Source organism: Musa acuminata, chromosome BXJ3-1 (genome assembly GCF_036884655.1).
Source record: "Musa acuminata AAA Group cultivar baxijiao chromosome BXJ3-1, Cavendish_Baxijiao_AAA, whole genome shotgun sequence".
Lineage (NCBI taxonomy): Eukaryota > Viridiplantae > Streptophyta > Magnoliopsida > Zingiberales > Musaceae > Musa > Musa acuminata.
In genome coordinates, this window is record NC_088349.1 from 11,648,234 (window position 1) to 11,671,538 (window position 23,305).

The 23,305-nt window shown below is 36.6% G+C and overlaps 3 protein-coding genes across 5 annotated transcripts; 2 read left to right on the top strand and 1 right to left on the bottom strand.

Moving 5' to 3' along the window:
• The first annotated feature begins 226 nt into the window (after positions 1-226).
• Positions 227-9,612, top strand: LOC103989981 (histone-lysine N-methyltransferase ASHH3-like). Of its 2 annotated transcripts, XM_009408971.3 has the most exons (12): positions 227-378; positions 2,096-2,225; positions 2,644-2,746; positions 2,928-3,027; positions 5,840-5,918; positions 6,018-6,189; positions 6,280-6,360; positions 6,518-6,594; positions 6,674-6,764; positions 8,759-8,810; positions 8,886-8,970; positions 9,317-9,612. In XM_009408971.3, exons 1-11 carry the CDS (start codon positions 358-360, stop codon positions 8,949-8,951), a joined length of 972 nt encoding a protein of 323 aa, XP_009407246.1. In that variant the 5' UTR covers positions 227-357; the 3' UTR covers positions 8,952-8,970; positions 9,317-9,612. The 2 variants fall into 2 exon arrangements, 1 of the variants encoding a protein (XP_009407246.1); XR_010493114.1 differs by lacking the exons at positions 8,886-8,970; positions 9,317-9,612 and having other exon boundaries at positions 6,280-6,416; positions 8,759-8,807.
• Positions 9,613-11,393: 1,781 nt separating this feature from the next.
• On the top strand, positions 11,394-12,104 carry LOC135628182 (pathogenesis-related protein PR-4-like). The gene is made up of 2 exons (XM_065134721.1): positions 11,394-11,690; positions 11,802-12,104. The coding sequence occupies exons 1-2, from the start codon at positions 11,430-11,432 to the stop codon at positions 11,970-11,972; spliced, it is 432 nt and encodes a 143-aa protein (XP_064990793.1). The 5' UTR covers positions 11,394-11,429; the 3' UTR covers positions 11,973-12,104.
• A 255-nt stretch (positions 12,105-12,359) lies between these two features.
• Positions 12,360-21,381, bottom strand: LOC103989965 (magnesium transporter MRS2-I). Of its 2 annotated transcripts, XM_009408946.3 has the most exons (11): positions 20,999-21,379; positions 20,887-20,916; positions 20,197-20,350; positions 18,286-18,407; positions 16,057-16,131; positions 15,027-15,254; positions 14,860-14,904; positions 13,508-13,552; positions 13,406-13,435; positions 13,115-13,234; positions 12,360-13,032 (listed from the first exon to the last, which is right to left on the bottom strand). In XM_009408946.3, exons 1-11 carry the CDS (start codon positions 21,239-21,241, stop codon positions 12,946-12,948), a joined length of 1,179 nt encoding a protein of 392 aa, XP_009407221.2. In that variant the 5' UTR covers positions 21,242-21,379; the 3' UTR covers positions 12,360-12,945. The 2 variants fall into 2 exon arrangements, with proteins under 2 accessions (XP_009407221.2, XP_064991361.1); XM_065135289.1 differs by lacking the exon at positions 16,057-16,131 and having other exon boundaries at positions 20,999-21,381.
• Positions 21,382-23,305: the final 1,924 nt, after the last annotated feature.

Here is a 23,305-nt window from a genome sequence, read left to right on the forward strand (position 1 = left end):
TATATATATATATATATATATATATATATATATATATATATATATATATATATATATATATATATATATATATATGTGTGTGTACAAATATGTATATATATATGTATGTCTATATATATATATATGTGTATATCAGGAGGCTAACACGAATCTTAATGCAAAATCAAGCTTTAAGCGTTGCCCAAATCCACCCGATCCGAAATCGAAACGAAGCGTACAGAGTTCATAGACTTCCCTCCCACTACCCCCCCCCCCTCGAAGCCCCGCTCAAATCCACTTCCTGGAATCCCTTTCTCCTCCTTCGTCCCCAACACGGTTTCCCCGTTTCTCTCTTCGGGGGCGGCAAAGGAGAGTGTCATGCCGGCGCTCAAGAACAAGGTACTTCTCTACAAGATCTCCAGATCTTGTCTCTTCCCTGCTCTTTCGCCTTCGATTCGCTAGGTTTTCTTGCTATTGTGGTCGATTTTCTTCTTCTTTACCCCTTTTAAGTCTTTAGCTTCCGAATTCTTGAGGCTGAAAGGGGTTTTCTTTATCAGGTTTGTTTAAGGTAGAAATCTTTGTGGCGAAGCTGTGATTTTGGTCATATGACGCCGAAGTTTCCACTGTTCGAGGTTTTAGTTTGATGCCCGGATTCGTATTTATAGTTATTGGAGAAAGATATTTGTGAGTTTATTGATGTCGCCAAAGATCTACCATTTCTTCTTCTTCCCTCAAAGTAGCCTCTCGAACCTGTTGGTTTCTTGAAACTAGTTCTTGCAGGGACACAAAACTCCTTGTCTTTTTGATCAGTTTTTTAAAATTTTGATTAGTTTCTTACACTTTCTCTTTGAATGTTCCTTTTAACACCTACAATCACAAAATCCTTTGGGCATAGAGGTTCTTTGACATTATCACAGAACCTAACGGAAGGTCTACAAAGTCAACCAGATTCTGTCGTGCCTGCTAAGCCACTTATTTAATTTTCCTGACTAGATGCTTTAATTATTTTTTAGCAGTTTCTCCTTCTAGTATATTTCGTTGGTGTTGTGTATTTATATAGGCCGACACATTTTTGCTCTTGAAGCACATAGATGAATCTTTCTGTGTGAAAATTAAACTGATTCTGAGCTTTGTTTTTCTTAAACCGATTCTGAGCATTGTATGTGGAAATGGAGGATTCAAATTTTGTTGTTGTTTTGAGTAGTTCTGTGCTAGAACTTATTTGAACTGTCCAGAAGTCATTGAATTAATTGAATTGTGAATGAATTTGTGTTCTATCAGCCTCACATCTAATTGTTTGTGAAAGAATTAGATTATTTGAAATAAAAGGTCTCTTTTTTAAATGAATGAACTTTCTCGTCTTTAATGATTGTCAAAATTGTCATCTTAACATCCAAAGAGAAATACTCCATGTTCCCTCTTAAGCTTATTCAGGTGGTTGGCATCATCGAGCAAAAGTAACTTTGAATGCATATACCATTTTGAAATTGTTTCATACTGTATAGATTGAGTATTACTACTCTTACAAATGAAGTATGCTGGGCACTTGAAGTTCAGAAACATTAATTATAGGACACATTATCTTGGTGTGAAAAGTTTAGTTCAAAGTACTTCATGCCATCTTAATTTTTTTTCGAGAATATCCTATGGTACTTGGTTCTCAGTTTCTGGTGACTCTCAAGACCACAAATTATGTAATATGGGGCCCTCTGTAGTCATTTCCTTTCATATATATTAAGTTCCAAAACTGGTATGTATAGTCTCAATGTCTACTATGATGTCTTGTACACAAAATATATTAGTTGTGTGACATATAGAAACAATTCTCTTTCTAATTCTGAAAGTATGAAGTTCAGAATGCTTTTGACTTCATTTGCCTTTTCTGGGATGTCAATATTTTGTTAGTTAATTCATTAACTAGAACATGTGTTAGGTGCTTGTTTTTTGGTCAAAATTTAAATATGGTAATCATGGGTTTGTCTTAACTGTTCATAGCTTCTTATCAGATAACTTTTCTTGATTTCCAAAGATATTTTCTGGCATTTATTATTGTACAATGAGAGATGGTTTGGGAGTTTATTTCTTCTCTGATTTTTTTTACTTCAATTGTAAACAGAAGCAAGAACAAGGGAGCATTGAACGCATATTTGAGGAAATGCTCATGGAGCTTGGTGGTCAAGTTGATTTTGATCTTCCATCCTGGCTGAAGAAATGGAAACCTGCACAGTATATAAGCATAAAGCGCAGTATCCATATTAATTTGATCTGAACTTTATCATTATTGTACATAATCTCTTGATTCCTCTTTCTTTCATGCTGTTACAAACTTATGTTTCCTTTCATACTTTATGTTTTTTGATATGTACTAGATTCCATATATGAGCCAGTTCATCATATTACTGACAGTTTTATGTTACATACTATAACACAGAAAGATATCACTAATAGTTTGCAGTTAAATTTGCTGGAGCATTTTGAATATTTTTGGGATTTCGTACCAAGTTTCTTTTGCTTTGGGATGAGTATATCTAACTTCTGTTAAACATGGAAATGGGTTCTAAGTGATATATATTTGTAGTTGTTTTTTAGAGGGATGATAAACATAGAAATCATGACTTGGTTAATTTGCTCAAGAACTTATCGTTGACCATGACCTTTGAGAAGACATCTATCTTACCAAAAGGCGAATTGAGGATGATGGAATCTTCTGTTCCTGTACTCAATTAACAGGATCGTCAACTGTCTGTGATGGAGATTGTCATTGTGGGTAAGCAACTTCAGTTTCAGTCAATGAAGTCGTCAAACATGTTTTCTCAATTATGTAACTTTAGCAACTTCATTAATCAACACATCTATGGTTGATAATTTTTGCTGCAATGAGGGAAAACTTGTTTAACATACATTGATAAGATTGTACTGCTCATGATCTCCCCAATTCTTTTTTTCAGGATGCTATTCTCTTGTTGCTCATCTAGTTGCAAATGTGGTGACAAATGTCTTAACAAACCTTTTCAGCACAGAGATGTGAAGAAAATGAAAGTTGTAAAGGTATATTTTACAAATGTCTTACTTTTGTTCTACCATTTTTTAATGCTTAATTTTGCAAATTTTAATCATACAGACAATCTGAAATGAGTTGAACTTGAATTGCATGAAGAACTATTTAGGAATTCAATTTTTGGCTAATATTGTATGTTTAAGACAACACATGTGTTGGTAGATGAGATTTACCTAATCTAAGCCTACATATGACGTTTGTTGACCTTAGTTACAATATGCTGATTTTGTTTATATGATTTGTGATTCTTTATGGAACTTGAATTATGGAGGAGATACTAATTAAAATTACTCTAGACCATTAGAATTGAGACTTTTCATATTCTAAATCTTGATTTTAAGATACAGGAACTTTTGATGTTCATGAACATATCATTTTCTATTCCAAATTAACTTCTTATCAGTTAATGTTTCTTAATTTGAAAAATGAGTTAATCCATATGTCGATAATTTAGTTAGTCTCTTTGTTATAATTAGTCTTTCATTTTAAGTACAATGAATTGAATATTAATTGCCAAGTAGATGATTCTGCATTCAAGTATGTGCTAATCCAATTCTAATCATTGTTCAGTGTGAGCAGTGTTTTAATTTTGTATATAATAACATCCGTAAGTAGACACTACTGCTATCAAGCAGGTGCTAATCCAATTTTATTTTCCTCTATTCCCTTTTTGTTCATCAAACTCATGTCTTCTATGATGGTTTATGTTAGTACATGCTTCTCAAGATTCATGGTGTTGAAGATGTGGGTTTCTCAAACAATTTTTTTAATGTTTACTTTTAATATGTTCTAATCCTTAATGCCAATAAATCTGATTTATATCATAGTTTTTCCTCATTAGTCATGCTCCTCAATTTGCTTCTTCTGTTTATGCAACCTCCAACTTTGGCATTCATTGTTCCTTGTGCCCACATGCAATTATTGCCATGTAAGTGACACAGGCATGCAATGGTGCTTATGTTGTGTTTGTGCCATTACATCATGCGATGTTAGGTAATTTTTTGGTGAGAGCTCAACTTCGAGTTACTCTGACCTTCATGCAAACTTAAAGATGCCATGCAGTATTCTACATTGAATTTATGGCTTGATATAGAATCATAGATTGCATGATGCCTCTTTTCCTAGTTCTATTGACATGTTCTCTTGAATTTGAACAAGGAATTGACCATTCTATGTTAAGGCCATCCTCATTAATGAGAGCTCATGGTTGGGAAGTTGATGGATGACTAACAGAGAATTTATTCCAGGTGGGAATTTAAGATGTGATTTGGCCTCAGCCGCTTGGTGTAGAAAAACATACAAAATTCTTAACTCGATGTTGATTACTATGACTAGAAAAATTATGAAAAATACTCAGCCCATGCTACCTTTGGTCAATGCTGTTTATTAATGGCCTTCAAATTATCCATTGAACTATAGATTATGGATGAATTAGCCATAATTTCCAACTCTTTATATTGCCTTGAATGATTCAGTGCTTGATTCCTTTTCGAGGATTATTAGATGTTGGGACACTTATTATAGATTCTTATTATTTTACAAAATTCATTGGAGACCATGTGAACCTTTAATTAAAATCAGAAGATTTTGGATGCTAGAGTGACATTTAGATATTGCTAAAAGATGCAAGAAGCCAAGAACTGTCTAAGTAGGGTGCAAAAATTTAATATTTCTCTTATTCTTGTGTAGACTAAGTTATCCTTTGTTTAATCTTAGTTTGACTGGTTATATTACCTTTGATAAAGATCAGTGTCTGAAAAAGATTCAAGTATTTGATCGTAACTAATTGGAAGATTGGAACCTTACTGTTTGTTGTTTTTGATAGTTAGGATATGTGACAATATAAGTAACCTGGAACTCTGGAACCAATTATAATTTGATTTGAGAATAAAGGATACCTTTCAAGTTGAGATTGTTTAAATCTTGTTAATTTGGAGAAACACAGATGTTTTGGATGTCGAATGGCAAGAATCAAAGTATAAACTTATGCTTTAAAACCAAGTTATCAATGTTGCTATTGGCACTCTCTCAGGAGTTGTCAAAAGCATAAGGTTGTGTCTCTTGCCTATGCAGCCTTGTACCATGTACATATGGATTCTCACTAAGCAGTTCTTACCTTTGATTTGGACTTGTACTCTTCAGACAAATTGCAGAGGATTGAGCTGAGATAAATTACATTTAAATGTTGATGTTGTTTTTCAAAAGGTGATGTCATATTGTTAGTTTTAACTTCATGAACTTTCTGCTAATCTCCAACCAGGACCTTAGGAACCTTTTATATATTGTATACTCAATAGTATGTCACAGATTTTCATACTCCTGCTGCTGATATTGATGCTGCTTAATTATATATCTCAGATTTCTGCATGTGTATCTGAGTCTCTTTATAGACCAAAATGATTATTCATATTTAGAAGTGCAAGTTTAGTAAAAACTTGTGATTGAAGATGAATTATTTATCATCCTTCATTATTTGTCTTCGATATTTAGCTCTGTAAATCATAAATTTTAGAAAGCTACTAATCCCACCATGTACATGCATATTTCTGAGAATATAGTACACTTTGTACTATATACAGTTTCTAAACTGGCTAAATTTTCTTGCTCCATGGTTAGTCATCATCTAGTCATATTCAATGAACTGTTTTCATAGTCAAATTGTTATTCTTTTGATGGCAGTTTGGAACGCCATCTTGTTGTTTTTCTTTTTATGGAGGAGATTTAGTGTCCACTTGTTCTCTATATGGTGATATAGTAGCATTTGCTTGTGTCTAGACCTTTAAAAGATTTTGTCTCCTCTAGACAGAAAAATGTGGTTTTGGTTTGGTAGCAGATGAAGACATAAAACAAGGGGATTTTGTGATCGAGTATGTTGGAGAAGGTGACTTCTCCCTATTCCATTTATCTCCACTGTCCTTCAAGATAATAAAGAAAGATTGAGTCATACAAATCTTTGACTCATCTTTTTGATATTCTACAGTTCTAGATGACAAAACTTGTGAGGAAAGACTCTGGAAAATGAAGCACCGTGGAGATACCAACTTCTACTTATGTGAGGTTAATCATGATATGGTGATTGATGCTACATACAAAGGAAATAAATCAAGGTTTATAAACCACAGTTGTGAGCCAAATACCGAGATGCAGAAATGGTCCTATACAATTCTCCATTCTCATTATTTTATTATATAATCTTTTCCATCATGATGTAAATTTTGTTATAATTTTATGTTTATTTGTAGGAGAGTTGACGGAGAGACAAGGGTTGGAATTTTTGCCCTATGTGACATAAGAAAAGGCAAAGATGTAACCTATGACTATCAGTATGTTCCATTTACCTTGGCAGTCTTTCTTTTAGCCTCTTGCACGTCCTTCTTTGGTAATATTATCAATGTTGGTCATGTACTTATTTGTCTTCTTTTGCCTTTCCCTAGTGATTTATGTTACTTAGTAGTTCTATTCATTTAATGAAATCTTCAGGTTTGTTCAATTTGGAGCAGCTCAAGTTTGTCATTGTGGTACTCATAGCTGCAGGCAAAAACTAGGCAATAAACCTAGTAAGCAGTAGTCTTCTTTTAGTATTCTCTCTTATACAATAAATCCTTTTCTTATATTATATTTCCATGTGCAACTTAGGAAGTTTAAATACGGTGCATCATAAAAGGAAAACTGACTATGAGAACTGTATCGGGGAGCTTGTACGTGTGTGGCGTTCAAAGGACAAGAGGTGTGTCTAAACCTTGAAAATTTCTTGGCTACAGTAGATATGCTATGTAATATTTATAAACCTTGTATTGGATATTTGGCTGCACATTGCTTGTTATAGAGATATGTACCTTAATTTACAGGTTATATCTGTATACTGCATTTGCTAGGTATAATCTGTACAAATTTTTCCTTGGTGTGAATTTCTTTTATTGAACTAGTTAATTTATGTTCTTTGTTTTAGGTCCTAAAGGTGCTTAATGAAGTCTACAGTACTAAAATAGTGTTTCCTGATATATTCTTGATAATTGAGGGTTCAATATAATTCAATTTGGTACAATTATTATCATTTATCTTGCTGCTTAGAAATATAACTGCAGACTATCTCTCTATCTACAAAAGTGCCTTGCAATCTAGTTACCTCAATTATCTTTTTTTTCTTAAAGACGTTGATGGTAATCTCCAATTTGAAGATATAGTTACTAATGTCTTGCACAGAAGGGAAAATATTGTTCATTTAAATTTGGGTGTGCAATTATATGCTTAGCTCATGTGATTAGTTGGTGGACATGCTGTTCTCAGTTATTAATATAGAAGCAAAAGCATACTTCTTCTTTGGTAGAGTAAAAGAAAGTTTATTACCTTTCAAAATACAATACAAAACTGTGTATATGGATATTCATGAAACCATCCCAAATTAAACAGCCAAAAAATTAACATTAACGATGAAACTTTCAGAAAACAACATATATCCTATCCTCAATGTTCTCAGAATACTTCTTTAACACTGTACACTAGAATAACAATGCATTTAATCCTAATCCATAAAACCAGAGAATAAACAATCCACATAAGAAAAGACTATTGATTTTATTGAATAAAATAAAATTCAAGTATTTTTCTACTGGAGAGTCCACCTTTCCCTCTATGAAGAACCGACAACTAAAAGATTCAAGTATTTTTCTACTGAAGAGCCCAGTTTTCCTCTATGAAGAACTTGCAACTACAAATTTCAAAAACACAAGGAAGAATGCACCAGTGACGCAATCCAGAGACCCACTTGGCAATTGAATTTGAGCAGGATTCTTCTTACCAGCATGCTTCAATCAATCAGTAGATATTAAGATCATCTTGAAGCAATCTTGCTGCAAACAATATGCAATTTTCTCACCAAATCACAATAAAAAAATGCTCAGGCAAAGGAGAAAATGGATTACTTCCCAGCCTCTGTTCATTTCCAAGGATCTGTAGAAGGACAATTTCAGCAATCCTATTGATGGAAAATGACCATCTGGGAGTGCAACTTACTTGAGTAGTCATGATAGTTTAATAAATTCATATTCTGCATAGGTTTCCTCTTTCATGTTATATATCTTTACAGTCAAGCTGCAATTGTCCAGGAACATCCTTTGTGATTCATTTAATATGCTGCCATGACCTTCTTTGGTAGCATCAGAATAGATACTTGTCTCCTTAAATATGCAATCCTTGTAGAAATGATGGAAGGCCATTTTTTATTTACTTCTTAAATTATTATGTTGAAAATTATTGTCATACTTGTCCATAGTTGCACTTATATACCTTTTTTTTTCCCAATGATTTTCTAGAGCAGTGACTTAAATGTAGAAATAAGAAAATCTGGTGATCTACTTGACGAGTAACTTGTAGATTGTTTTGAAAAATCATATTGGGTATCTGTGTAAATTAGTTTGTAGAAGGATGATGTTCAGGTGGATATCTTTCACTTAAGCTGAATTGGATTATTGGATATGTTTGTTCTGTTAATTTGATATTATTTCCTGAATTTCACATCTGCAGTCATTCTTTTGATTGACAAATTCCACAAGATTTCAAATTGATTGTCTCATCTACTAGAAAATATTGTTAATCAGTACATGGTAGCATATGCTTTTTACTAAAATGATTTTACATTAGTGCTTCTGGTATATATTTTCAAGGAAATAATATTTCTGAAATATATTATTTGACATTTTATTGCTATTTATTGTTTTCCAGGTACTATGGAGGTTTCATATCTGATTTTGATTGTTTCTCTGGAAAGCACACCGTAAGTAATTAGTTTCCTTGGTAGCATGCTAGTTTCGCAATGTCCACAGATCTTATTGTGATTTTGTTTTGGCAGATAATATATGAAGATGAACATGTAGAAGTTATTGACATGTCAAAAGAAGATTGGGATTTCCTATGACCACATACACATTGTGTAGGTAATGCTAATTACATAAAGCATCAGCAAACCAGTCTCTTTTTGACTTTGGGAAATTTTTATGTTCATTGTCATAGATTTTAGATGCCCATGCCCATGCCTATTTTCAGTTCTTTTTTCGTATAAATCTTATTCCTATGGAGATCTAGTAGGATGTTATTTAGAATGGTTACTGATGATCATATAGACAAGCGTGTGTGCACTATCTGTTGCAAATATGGTTATTACAGATGTAGAATAGAATACTTTATTTTTCCAGTTAAATTTGAAGGCTGGCAATCTAAATAATTATGCATGTTAAATTTCTTTTTATCACTCAATCTGTTCTTTGTTGCTCTGCTTTGCAGTAATGTCCATGGTGATCCACTGTATCATTAGCCAATCATTCATTGTGTTCCTAACAAAGTCAAACGGTGTCTCCGCTGTGCTTGTTACCGGTTTGTACTAACTATTCATTTCTTCTTATGTCCGACTGATACTCTGATCTGATGTTACCATACCTTTCATTGATCCTGTCCACAATATTTGGAGCTGGTATAACTACGGCTTGAAATATTACCTGGAATTATTGTACCCATTTAACATGAAACAGTTTGTTTCCCTTTTTATACAATGATAAATGAAGATTGCTTAATTCTTGTAATTATGTGTTCTCTTCAGTTTTACTCGATCAGTTTGCCATCATGTTTTTCACAGCTCAAGCACAAGAGGTTCTATATGATGATTGTTCGTGGACTCAATTCTTCTCTGATAGCTTAATTGGTTGCCTAAAGTGATTTTGATTGATGTTGCCACTCATATAACCCTTTTTCCAACCCTTGTTTAGAAAAAAAAATTTGGAGTCTTCAAGTTTGAGGATGAAGATGCTGCTTTTAGGAATTTTCTATCAGCTACATTGATTGTCTTGAGGACAAGATACCTAAGCATACATTATTGAGTGCTTGTGTGGCTACTTTCATGTTCTAGCAAACTTAATGTGGCTGATAAAGGTGGTTTAGTTCATCTATCATCAAACTATTAGTATTTGCAACTCCAATACATGTTATCTGTCATAATTAAACAACACAGAAATTTATGCTCAGGAAAGTGACACCAGAAAGTTAAATTGATTCCGTGTTCTCCGTGTCTTTGTTTATGTGCACTGTCTATAGGTTGAGAAATGGATTAGTGAGTAGCTCAAGTCATCTAGTCATCAAAGCTCAAGTCATCAAATTTATGCTGGGTTCGATTCTTGGATCTCTCTTTTGCTTGTATTGAGGGATTGATTGTATTTGAAGGCTATCGATGGTATGAGAACTATCTTTAGTATTTGAAGGCAATCGGGTATGAGATCAATAGCTAATTATTGTAATTAGCTATCTTAGTGTATCGATTACTATATTTAAAAAAATTATATTTGCATTCATCTATGTTCATTTATGTTAATATTTTTTTATTTTACTAATAAAAATATAAAAATAAAGAGTAAATATAATTTTAATATTTCAATTGATGATGACGGATAATGTCGGTAGTAGTTGATGATGATGCCGAGAGTGGGTGTTGTGGATGTGGAGAGCGATAGTGAGAGATGAAGATCGCTTTGTATCCGTCGATATCGATGTAGTTGTTGAGCGATCCTTACGTTGCTCGACAAACGTTGCTCGACAACTGTTAGTACCGATATAGATATTGAGTGACGAAAGGGCTATCGATGCGGATGTTGAGTAGTGTCACTCGATAATTGTGTCAATGCCGACATAGATACAGAGTAACTTTCACATCTCGTTGTCATTTTTTTTATTCACAATAGTTATCCGTGGCCCCCTAATGACGTCACCGTCTGTGCCATCAACATCCTCCGTCGTCATTAATTAGAACATTAAAATTATCTTTTTATCTTTTATAATCGAGATACTAAATATAGCTAATTACATAATTAATCCACAAATAAATCAAGAGAGTTTTTACTTATTCATCACTTGCATGCACCATATGATATGTGTTTCTATCATATGTTTTCGAACCAATCATAGATAAGTTATTTATCCTTTTAAAACAAAAATACTAATAATGTTGTCCAATCATTCCTCCCCATTTTCCGGTCTTCTTGCGCCTAATCTCTGGTCTTCTCTTCTAGACGTTGTCAATCCTCTAGAAGAATTCAGACTAAACAGCGGAAGGAATGGAGCCGATCGGATACGATTGGAGCAGTGTTGAAGGATCTGAAATGTATAACCCGCAAGTTCCAGGCAAGATCAAAGCATAGAAACGATCCAAGGTTCAGCCGTCATGAGAGAAGCTTCGAGTCAACGCCGCCTTCACCTCATCTTCCACAAGCAATGCACACAGAATCGAGACTTGCGGCTTTGAACCAAACGTGAGGGACACGTCGCCGGCTGGTTGCAGAACCCCCGCGGCGCCCATAAATAGACGAACTCGGAGCACCGCAAGCGCCCCATCTGCACCGAGGCCGCTGCGATGAGGACTACGAGATCCATCGTTGCTGCACTGCTGCTGTGCCTGGCCGCGGCGGCGACCGCCCAGGAAGCGTCGAACGTCCGCGCCACCTACCACTACTACTATCCAGCGCAGAACAACTGGGACCTGAACGCCGTCAGCGCGTACTGTGCGACGTGGGACGCCGATAAGCCATTGGCGTGGCGGCAGAAGTACGGGTGGACGGCCTTCTGCGGCCCTGCCGGGCCCACCGGCCAAGCTGCCTGTGGCAAGTGCTTGTTGGTAAGCATCGGCGTTACAGCCTCCGGCTGACCTTTTTTTTGGCTTTACGTCCGCGATGTAGTTGACAGAATCCCAAAAGAAACGACGTGACGGTGTGTGGGGGTGTTGCAGGTCACCAACACAGCGACAGGGACTCAGGCGACGGTCAGGATCGTAGACCAGTGTGCAAATGGAGGGCTGGATCTGGATCAGGGTGTCTTCTCTCAACTGGACACCGATGGGACTGGCTACGCTTTGGGACGTCTGATCGTGAACTACCAGTTTGTGGACTGTGGTGACTGATGTGCGTCTTCGTCTTCTCCTCATGCATATCATGGCCCCATCTTTGTGTCGTCCCTCTCAACTCAATAAGAGGCCAAAAATGGATGAGGAAATAAACGCGATGAAATAATAAAGTTTCCATGGTTGTCAGTATGATCTCCAACTACAATCATCATGTCCTCGGTCACTCTTCTACTTCATCAGGCATCCAATCTCTTTTACTTTTTTCCCAGTATTATCCTACAATTTATAAGATATTGATACGGCAACATGAACTCATCCCAATAAAAATATTATAAGACAAAGTCATTATACATATAAATATAATACTTTTGAATATAAATTTGTAAGAACAAACACAGAAACATCTTTAGAACAATAGCAAACGAGCACTTTATTCCCATCTCATATCACAAAAGAAATAATTGTTATTGTATGGTGCCATCACTCATGCAGTACAGAGAGGAAATATTTCTCGGCCACTGGGACAAATGTCATGTCGCACCATCGATGGTTTTGTCAGGTGGCAAGATCAATAAACATACATGATAATGGATTCACCTTGGATCCATCTCGATGGAAAAAAGAAGATTGATGAAAATTTTGAGTGAGCTAGTAAACAACACTAAGTTTGGAGGACTTTCAGTGATCCACAACAAAGAATAAAAATGAAGGGTCGATGAAAATTTCAATGAGGTAGCAAAACAACATGTCTTTGCAATTTTATTTCTGACTGCGGATCAAAACTAGATCTTCTAGTCACTATGCAAATCACGAGACTTGAGTGCTAAGTCTTACCAGCATTTGGACCCACCAATGAAGAATTGGAAAGCTGCAGGTTGCCGGTCTGGAAACGTTGGCAAATAGGTAATTGAGACGAGACAGAAACACATTTGATCTTTCTTTGGGTGCAAGCTTGCACAGTTTGACTTGTTGCAGGAGCAGGTGATTTCAAAGAGTACTGTGATGAAACTTGAAACAAGATCTGAGCAGATCATGACCCAATAAGACCTTTGTGGCGAGCATAAGCAATTATGAAAATGAACAGGAAGCCACTGATAAGTCCCGACAAAATGACCACCTAGGAAGCGAACAAATGTTAGCCAGATATCAATGTGGATGTACATTGTTGATAGAAGCCTTTTGTTCACTGGTCAGCTTACCCATTTGAATACATGTCCATGGTCATCATTCCATGAATACGGTATGTTCATTCCAAATATCCCAGCAACCAGTGAATATATCGAGAGGGAAACTGTGCCAGAACTCAAGAACAGCTCTAGCTACAATACCACAACGGAAAAAGATCAGCAAACAACGATAAAAGCGAATATGTGGATTCAGAGGAAAAACAGTAGTGGTTTGCTCAAGAACGTGAAACAACAAACAAAACGCAGATCTTTAATTGTTTTGCAGCTTAAAATAATGGTGAAGAAGACTTCGACCGGTATTACCTGAATAAGTTGGTTTCGGTGGTTGTCAAGCTGCCAAGAAGAAATAAGTGATATTAGTTATTCTTTCTACCAAATTTCTTGGGTCAATTGACCAAATCTTACCTGAATATTGATATAGTCCTCTGTGTCATCAATATATTCGCGTAGCTGAAAGAAAATTTAGATTATGTAAATTAACCAGGCAAAGAGACACCTGATCCTATGATAATTATTGATTAGAAACATAATAAACGGGTAACATACAACAAAAAAACAATATAACTATCAGCAAATCAATACACCTAAAAAGCTCATGTTTTTTAATAAGATGGCATCCAAAAAAGATGCAACTACACTCGTGTTGCATACACATTGGGAGCATGAAGCAGATGACATCTAGATAAACAGTGAGATGAAAGTTAATGCACTGAACACATTTTAACTAGACCAATGCAGCATGAACATGGAAGTCTGATTGTTATCCTGATCACAAAAAAAATCTTTTATTAACAAAATAAAAGAAATTATGGGCATAAGCATAGAAATGTTATCAAAGGTACAAAGAAAACAAATGAAATTATCAAAGGAATTATAAAAAAAACCATTGTAGTTTGCTAAGTGGCTCTAGTATCTGATTAAGTTTCCTCTTTCAAGATATAAATCGCAGCAGTCAACTGCCATGATGACAATGTCAAAACCAGCTCATGTCACTCTTAATCCTAAACACCAATTGCTCTTGCTAAGGGGCAACCTAATACTGATTCTTTTATAAATTAAAATACAATTTCTATGCATGTTTCCATAGTCTACCACTTTTTTTCTCCAAAACAGATTTGAGTAAACATCGCTACTGAAGTTGCCAGATTATTGACATGCATGAGTAGACAATACAGAATTATTTATTTATCATATATCATTACAGCTCCTGCTAGTCCTCTACCATATCAACTCTTTTCTTCCTAGTTTCAATTTCATTATCCGAACTCCTTTTTCACATGGATTATGTATAAGCAACATTTTATTATTAGAACTTCTGGCATTCTGTGCATTAATCTTAGTTTATTCACAGTTGAAGTAACCTAACATAAATTTACACAACTCTGACATGCTCAATTCCTATCACAAAGCTGGCAGCAAATGAGCAAATGGAGAGGGGTTGATGCAACTATCATTTGTTTTTGGCTTCAGATTTTCATTTGGAACTATTGCCTTAGATTTCTTTAAACAATAGTTCATGAGGTAATGAACATGTTTTTGTCATAGAGATGGGCCGTATGGCTATCTGATTCACCATACCACCATTCTGCATTTGAGTAATAGCAATTCAATTAGTTCCACAATTTGCTCAGATGAATGGTGAAGAAATGTTATAATGAGACAGCATGTCCTGACTATTTCTTTTGAAAAAAGGAATCCGAATATGTTGGAACATATGATCTTAGATACTGACTAATAATATAATTATAAAGACTTACAGTAGTCAACTTGTTCAATGTGCCATCAATTTGCATGAAGTATGCCTGCATAGATTAAGAAAATGCTTAGAATTAGATATTGATGCACAAGTTAGTTCTCATCTAGCTTCTTTTCTTCTGCCTAAAAGTTTATGAATCATAAATAAAGAGACGAGTTGCTCTATGACCTCGAGTAACATTTCCAGCTCCTCAACATCATTCTCATTTCCATGTATAGTTGCTGCACTTGCCCTGCTTGCTCTGGATATCCTAGATCCAATTGTTGGTGAAGCAGGGAGCCAGTTAGGCATACTAGAACCGCTGACAGGAGAGGATGCTCCAGCCAGTTTCCTTGACAAGTAAAGATCTGCCATATCATCATCGTCATCCAATAACTGTTCAAGCTCATCCCTTACCTGGTGAACACAATAATTTGCCAAAATAGATTTAAAAAGAAGGGGTACCAACCTGCAATACAGGTCATTACACAGGAAGCACTAGCCACCATACAATTACAATTCCAACATGATGTACGATTTGTGCTTGCTATGCCACTGTTCGTTTTTCCTTCTCAAAAGGTAAATGATAAGATGGTTAACATTATGAACTTAAACCTTTTACTTAATCAATGGCTATTCTCTCTCAAGCACAAGTAATAACCCTGGCAATGAAAAGGAGGTGATCAACGAGACAGCAATTACACAGCTGGAAAATCATCACTAGCCCTGAATGGATTTAAAGATGGAGATCATTGGAGAGGGGCTCTCTTGGATAGAAGTTATGCACTGTTGTAGCATTTGATTCTATTTCCATTTTCTTTTGAAGTTTGTGAATAAATAGATATAATATAGACATTCATTTACTACTCAAATAATAGCATGTATAGCAACTATGTAATTACTTTGTCTTTTGTGCTGTTAGCATCACCATCATGCCAAGACATAACTTAGCATGCTGACATAAACATAGCAGCCCGCTGACACCCTCCATGCCACTGATGTTGATCTAAAAAAGAAGTTGATTTGTGATCCACAAATCTGCATATATCTCAAGCACTAAAGCATCATGATAAATCCATGATGAGACAGAAAAACATTTTTCAAATATTCTTAATTGATGATATTAATAAAATTAAGGTAAAAATAGGTTCGCAAACTGTAATTAAAAAATAACTAAAGATTAAAAAAATAATTGGATATATTGAAAAGTAAGACAAACCTTTTGGACACGAGCAGTCAACCTAGTCATGGCACTCTTCAACTTACGCACTCGATCCAAGTTACGGCTGCTAATCTACACAATGTATTTGCAATTGTCAAACAATCAAATGGAAAAAGGAAGAACCTAATTTGCATAGAGAGAAACAAATACCAAAATAGTAGTTAAAATAAAGGAAAAAAATAAAAAACAGAAAATAGCACAATGCAACAAACTAACTGCATCTATTCCAGACTCTAAACTACCATTTACCAGACCAAAGAATCAAAAGGGGTGCAAGCTACCATCTACCTGTAGCCAAGTGGTCCAAGTAACACAAATTTACTTAAAGCAACAACTTGATGTTCATCTTTAGTTAAGGTAATAGAAGACCACCTCCACAGATTAGATGACAGAATTTCCAGGTCATGACAGCCCATAAGATTCAGGCTTGAGAGACCACTGGTGGGTCTCATAATCTGGTCAATACCTTTTAACATGGTAGCCCTCATCAACACACTGTTAGCTATGTCCTTGATACAGTATAGAAACCGGAGACCCCTTGACATGGCAATAGGTGCAATCTCAGTTTCAAGACGCGACGACGACATAAACTTTCCGACACTGAAACTCAGTGATTGCAAAAGGCGCTCGGGCGCTCGCCTAGGCGCTCGGGCGAGGCGAGGCGAGGCCCGAGTGCCTCGCTAATGTCCCAGGCGGCACGCTTCAAACAGGCGCCGCCTGGGCGCTCGCCCGAGCCCAGGCGTTGGGCGCTTCGGGCGAGCGCCTGGGTAAACCAAGGCGACCGAACCAGAATTTTAGGTCTGGTTCGGTCCTGGTTCGGTTGTTAGTTGGTTCAATCGAACCAACTAAACCGATATAACCCCAACCCTAACCCTAACCCAACACTAACCTGCTGCCGCTGCCGCTCTCGATCGCGATCGCGATCTCGTCGCTCGTTGCCGCTGCTCGCCGTTGTCGCTGCTCGCGCCTCCCGCGAGCCTTCCCGCTGCTCGCGCCTCCCGCAAGCCCTCTCGCTGCTCGCGCCTCCTGCGAGCCCTCCCGCGAGCCCTCTCGCTGCTCGCGTCTCCTGCGAGCCCTCCTGCGAGCCTTCCCGCTGCTCGCGCCTCCCTCAAGCCCTCCCGCGAGCCTTCCCTCTGCTCGCGACTCCCGCTGCTCGCGCCTCTCGCGAGCCCTCCCGCTGCTCGCGACTCCCGCGAGACCTCCCGCTACTCGCGCCTCCCGCTCCCTTTCCTTTTCCCCCCGTCGCTCGCCGCTGCCGACACTGCTTCCTTTCTCCGTCAAGCTCAGACTGCTCAGTATACTCTTAAATCTTAATATTAAGTTTATTTGAATTTTGAAATGATTAATTTTCATTAATAGATTAATAATATATTATTTTGATTTTAATGTTATTAATTTTGTGATTTTGTATCTTAGATTTTTTTTAATTTAATAGCATATTTTTATTTAAAATTTTAAATAATTATATTTATTAATTATATTATATATTTTTATATTTTAGCGCCTCGCTTCGCTCAGGCGAGCGCCTAGGTGAGCGCCTAGCGTCTCGGGCGTTTTTGGACCTTGGCGCCTTTTGGCGCCTAGCGCTTTTTAAATCACTGCTGAAACTTCATCTAGATTGAGTCAGCAGATCAGATTGTATAGGAATAAGCAGAGGAGGAAAAAAATCTGAAAATAAAGGTCTCGTAGGCTGGTGGCAGATCAGAATCGAAGTTATCAATAGGATCTCTTCTAATCCTCTCCACTCTGCTTCACTCGTCTTATGCCTTTATATTTTCTTCTGTCTTTTCTCCCTTTTCTCTCTCAATTCTATTTCTTAGAAGATATCTTCTCTCGAAGAATACAGATCCTTGATTGGAGTGGAAAATCTATCACAACTGATGAACAAGAAAGTAGGGCAATGACTCTTGTATCAATCAGATACTAATTTTCCACAAGCTATTTTCTACCGCTGATCAATAAAATAGAAATGGTCAATATCTTCTGATATGCTGGTTTATGCCACCAATATAACAAGTGCCTTTTCATACAACTTGCAATCTGCCAATTCATGTGTATCCATTAGAAAGGATTCATCTCAGCACCATTAACCAAGATAGTCTAGTAAAATGTGATTCACCATTTTTTGCGACATAGGAAAAGGATATGCATGAACATAAGTTGTAATCTGATAAAGAATTCAGACCAACACAGTGAAGGTATGAATAGAGAAAAATTGATCCTTACCTTGGAAGTCAGCTCATCTAAGGCCGGGTAAGCAGCAGTCTCTAGTTCGCTGGTGCGTGCATCAAGATAGCTACAAATAGCTTCTAAAGCAACTTCCAGGGCTCGAAACTCAAAGGGAGATTCTACAAAAAAAAACTTTATTACCTTAGGCAAATATATTATTAATAAAATTGGATATACCAAAAGCATTATTATTTTCTATAATAAACCAATTAAAGATGTTCTTAAGCATTCTATTTTCTTTTTCACCTTAAGCAATAACTGTAACCATAATATCATTTTTACCTAGGTTTTATGACATATTTTCCACAAAGTAATTAACCTAGACAGCATATGTTAAATCCTGTACCCAAAGACAAATATATTGGTCCAAAATTCTCAATGCAAAATATGGCCAGTATACACACACATACACATACACATATACATACATATACATATATAATATATATAAATACAAATATATATACATATATACATATATATATATGTATGTACACACACACACATGTTATGTGTGTGTGTGTTCCAAAAGAACATTGCTTCTATCTCTTGGGCCCGGAAAGGAACATGTTGTTTGACTTATAATTAAAGAGGGGAGGAAGGGTTTTCAGAAAGTTTCTTGGTATTGGAATGGAATTCTTAGCGACATTTGAAATGATCACTATATTGACGACATTCCCTTAACCAAATGACCTGATCTAATAAACGTGGATAAAATGAGGAATTTCCAAGTAGTGTCTGATTAATCCATGAGAACTAGTGGAAGCTGAGTATTCCTAATATTTTCTTTTGCTCCTCTCTAGCTGAAAAAAATAATTAACATTATCCATATTCCTCTAGTAAATTTGGATGCATCCTCTCAGCGCAACCACACTATACCACACTATGAAGTGCATATCAATACTTATAAAGAAGCATTTCTGATTTTTCACAGGATTGGGGTAGCTGGAAAGTGATTCTTAATGTTCAACTCTCTTTATGGAAATTACTTTGGCAAAGTTTACCAACTTCTACTTGGATTTCCAAATTCTTTAATAATCAAATAGAAACTTGTACTATCTACCACATGTTCCAAGACTGTAATCATAGATTTGTGAGTACACTTATGCATCTTCTTACGGGACCATTGTTAAATCCAAAATAAGCATTTGTTTTCAAGTTTCTTTATGATTGACCTTAGCATTGCATGATTAGATAATAATCAGGATTTGGACAAAACATCAGCTAATAAAATCAGGATTCCAATTGCTTATAGAATCTACGACATGATTGTCTATTTAACCGCCGCAGCATCCAACCTCTCTTTGGTGTCGTGCTACAGCCATGACAAATATGAGGGGGTGCAGAGGACACCAGGAACAATTTCTCCATCTAATTTACCGATAGAGGATTCTTTAATCCTGGATTGTGATGGGTCTTTTAACCCTAACTATGACCTTACAGGTGCTAGGTACATCATCAAGATCCTCCAGGGGAATGTCCTCACAGCTGGCTGCAGCCTTTGCAAGGCGTCAAACCTACTCGGGCAGAATGTTAGATCATTAGGGAGGGACTAAACTAGGCATGTCAAGATCTACAACATATGGGTTTGCTCAGACTCACTACAGAGTATCATTATGCTGAGTAACTTGAAAGTGATTCCTTGGGCCATTCACGACATGCTGAATGACATCATCTTTCATCTTGCTAGTAATACTCATGAGTAGAGGGGAGATCTTTTTGCTGGGACAGCAATTTCCTTGAATCCGTTTTTTTTGGTAAACTCCTCTATGCACTTACATACTATTAACACATGAACACATAGGTCTTCAAATTAAAAAAATTAGCATCAGCTCTTCACTATGATGCATTGTCACATAGCAGATATGTCAGTTATTGAAAAACTTGGCAAAAGTCAGTATAGTATACCATCTTCTTCGACAGCTTCCACGTCATGTTGTCCAGTAACATTCTCTCTCCCCTCTCCATGTGCATTATTGACAACGTTTGCCAGTGGTAATCGTCTTTGAAGCTCTTCCACAATTGGAACAACATTTTCTTCTGCGGGATCCCTAAGCAAAACCTAGTCCAAAAAACACCACAAATTAGGATACCATGACAAAAGTCACTATACAATACTCGAAAAATCTAGTGCTTATAGATGGATGAAGGTTGTCTACTATAAACTTATGGTTTCTTTTTAATTTTACCACATGCACAATGATGCAGAGGAACCCACAAGTTCCAGTTAACCATAAGTGCCAGAAACAGTCTCCAAAACAATTAAAATCTGTTTCCTATTCATACAATTTCATATCATGACATTAGTGACTGATTAGTTTCTTCTTCTTCTTTTGATAGGAAAACCATTACTGCTCTTTGTCAAGCAGAAATCTTGAAAAAGAAAAAGACATGTAGCAAAGAACTTTTGCGGTGAAATTTGCATCATCAGAGAAGGCAAAACAGAAGGTCTTGTATATTGCATTAACGGAAATAATCTAATTAGGAGTTATTATTGGAGAAAACTTCAAAAGCTAAAGCAAAAGGAGCTTTTGGTGCACGGGGAAGTAATAAATCCTAATCACCAAAGAAAGACAAACCGTAGCTTTGCGCCATTACCTCGTCCGCGGTGATGATCGCTTTAATGTGCTGAATCCCAAAGCCAAAAGAAAGCAAATTAGCAAAAAGATCGTACGCCCTCCATATCAAGGTGAAAGACAAAGCACGCTACCTCAAGATTGAGAACGATGGCTCGCTCGCGTCCCAAAATCGTGGAAGGGTACGAGAGGAGGGGGTCCAGGATCCTGAGGTCGCGCGCATGGATCTGAACCCGGTGCATGATAGCGTACTTGTCGACGTCCAAGATTGTCCCTTCCCCGCTGGAATCGAACAGAATCCAGCTCCTCGCGGCCGCCGTCTTCTTCTTGAGCGCGGCCTGCGCCTCCGCGGGCACTGCCAGCGCGTCCCGCGCCATCTCCTCCTCCTCCTCCTCCGCCGCCGCCCCCGGAGCTCTCACATCTCCTCCGGCGAAACGAGGCGCAATCGGGGGAGCCGAGTCCCTCCTTCCCAATTGTGGCGGACAGCAGTGCGAACGAGGCGGTGCAAGCAACAATATAAACTTTTCTTTCCATATACAATAAAGGAGAAAAAATTGGTAAGAAGGAGAGGTAGGAATCCCACCTCTCTCTCTCTCTCCCTCTTTAATTTACTTTAATATTAGTGCTTCATTCTTTATTATTATTATTATTTGTTATTATTATTATTATTACTAATTATTTAATTATAGTGCCTCAATTATTTCCCTTTGCATCTACTTTATGTCGAGGTTACATTTCTTAATTGGACTTCAAATTTGTAGAACAGAAATTAAATTCAAAAAAAATATTCTGAAACAAAATAGTGTAATTATTATAATCAAAACATAGAGGTCACTGTTTTACAATGTTCTTCTTTTTCTCCAATGAAAAAAGAATACTTAATTATTTATGCTTCTTAATATCAAAGCTGAAGCACATGGATAAAGTAATCACATTACATGACAAAAAGGATCATGAGGTTCTTCATATCCAACAAACATTAGAATAACATGTTGCTTTTATTTTATGTGGTGTTTGTTCTCCAAGGTAAGGAGACTCCAGTCCTCGTCTATTCCTTTCAATACTATTTCTGACCGTTGACCCAGGAGGGTGGACACAAGTCAAAGGGGGGAGGTCAAACGTTTTCTCATTTCACATGGTTGACCAAAACATTTAATTTGATTGGGTGAGAAAATAGGATGATGTGTCAAACAATCTTGTGTTTCTTTCGTTGCAGCATGTACACATCAGATGGTTTATTTTTCCAATGTGGCCAACTTAGATGTAGGTGGAAATATATTTACACCTTAAATTTTATATGGTAAAGAGTACATTTTCTTCCGTTATTTGTTATAAGTAGACGATATTTCTAAAAAAAAATAATTTTTTTCAAATATGCTTCTGTTTTTATTTTTTTCAAATGGTATCCATATTTTATTTTAATCTCATAAATACCTCTCATTGTCACATGCCATTGTTATTTGTCACTTTTGCCCCTCAATGATCGTTTTCGTCTTGCTAGCTGTGAATTGGGCAAAGGGGATGATAACAAATTGTTTCTTCTTTTTAAATATTATTGTCGTTCGTTCTCAGTGTGCTTAGCTATAGACATCCGAGTTACTTTTGATGAACTATAAACAAGGACAAGTTTAAGGGTGGGCGCGATATAAGCATGGAAGCTACAAACAAGGGCACAAGCGTCAAATGAAAAACCATGGGGTGAGGGGTCAACGGGAGAGTTGTTATAAGACGACGAAGGAGCTTCGTTAAGTTTGATGAAGAGATTGACCTTGTGGGTCTTCAAGATAATAGTGAGATCTATCAAAGATAAAGATTGGGTTAGAGGTGGTGAGGAGGGGTTTTGTGACGATGAGGGAGAAGTCGACGAAGGTGATGGTTTGTGAAGCAACAGGTGAATTCATATGAATAATGCTTTATGCGATGGGTCATATAAGAGAATGGAGGGGAAACTCTACCATGGTTGTCTCATTTTATTTCGTCAAGATTGACGATCACAAAGCATACGGATAACTCGACGATCGATATGGTGGAAGATATTAGAAAGGAGATTGTAGGATGGAAATGACAACGATGATTTTACAAGATTATAGAAAATAAGTATATCATTTAAAAAAAATAAAAACAAGGATGCTTTCTGGAAAAGTAAAAAAAAGTTTATGAAAAATAAAAGAGAGCGTGAAGCATCAGAGGAAATCAAAAAGGGCTCTAACATCATAATATCATATCTGACGACCATCAATTTTATTCCTTCTTGGTTCTTCCTTGCCTTTCTTTTGAGAGCCTTTTCTGTACATGAGAATTGGGCATCTAATCCCAATGTGCTAAATGAGTTACGTGTAGCCGAAGGAGTCAAACTCGGAAAACATTCGATCCACGGCAGCATTTGACTTTTGTTGTGTTTATTATGTATACTTTTTTGCATTAAATTCCTGTTGTGCTTT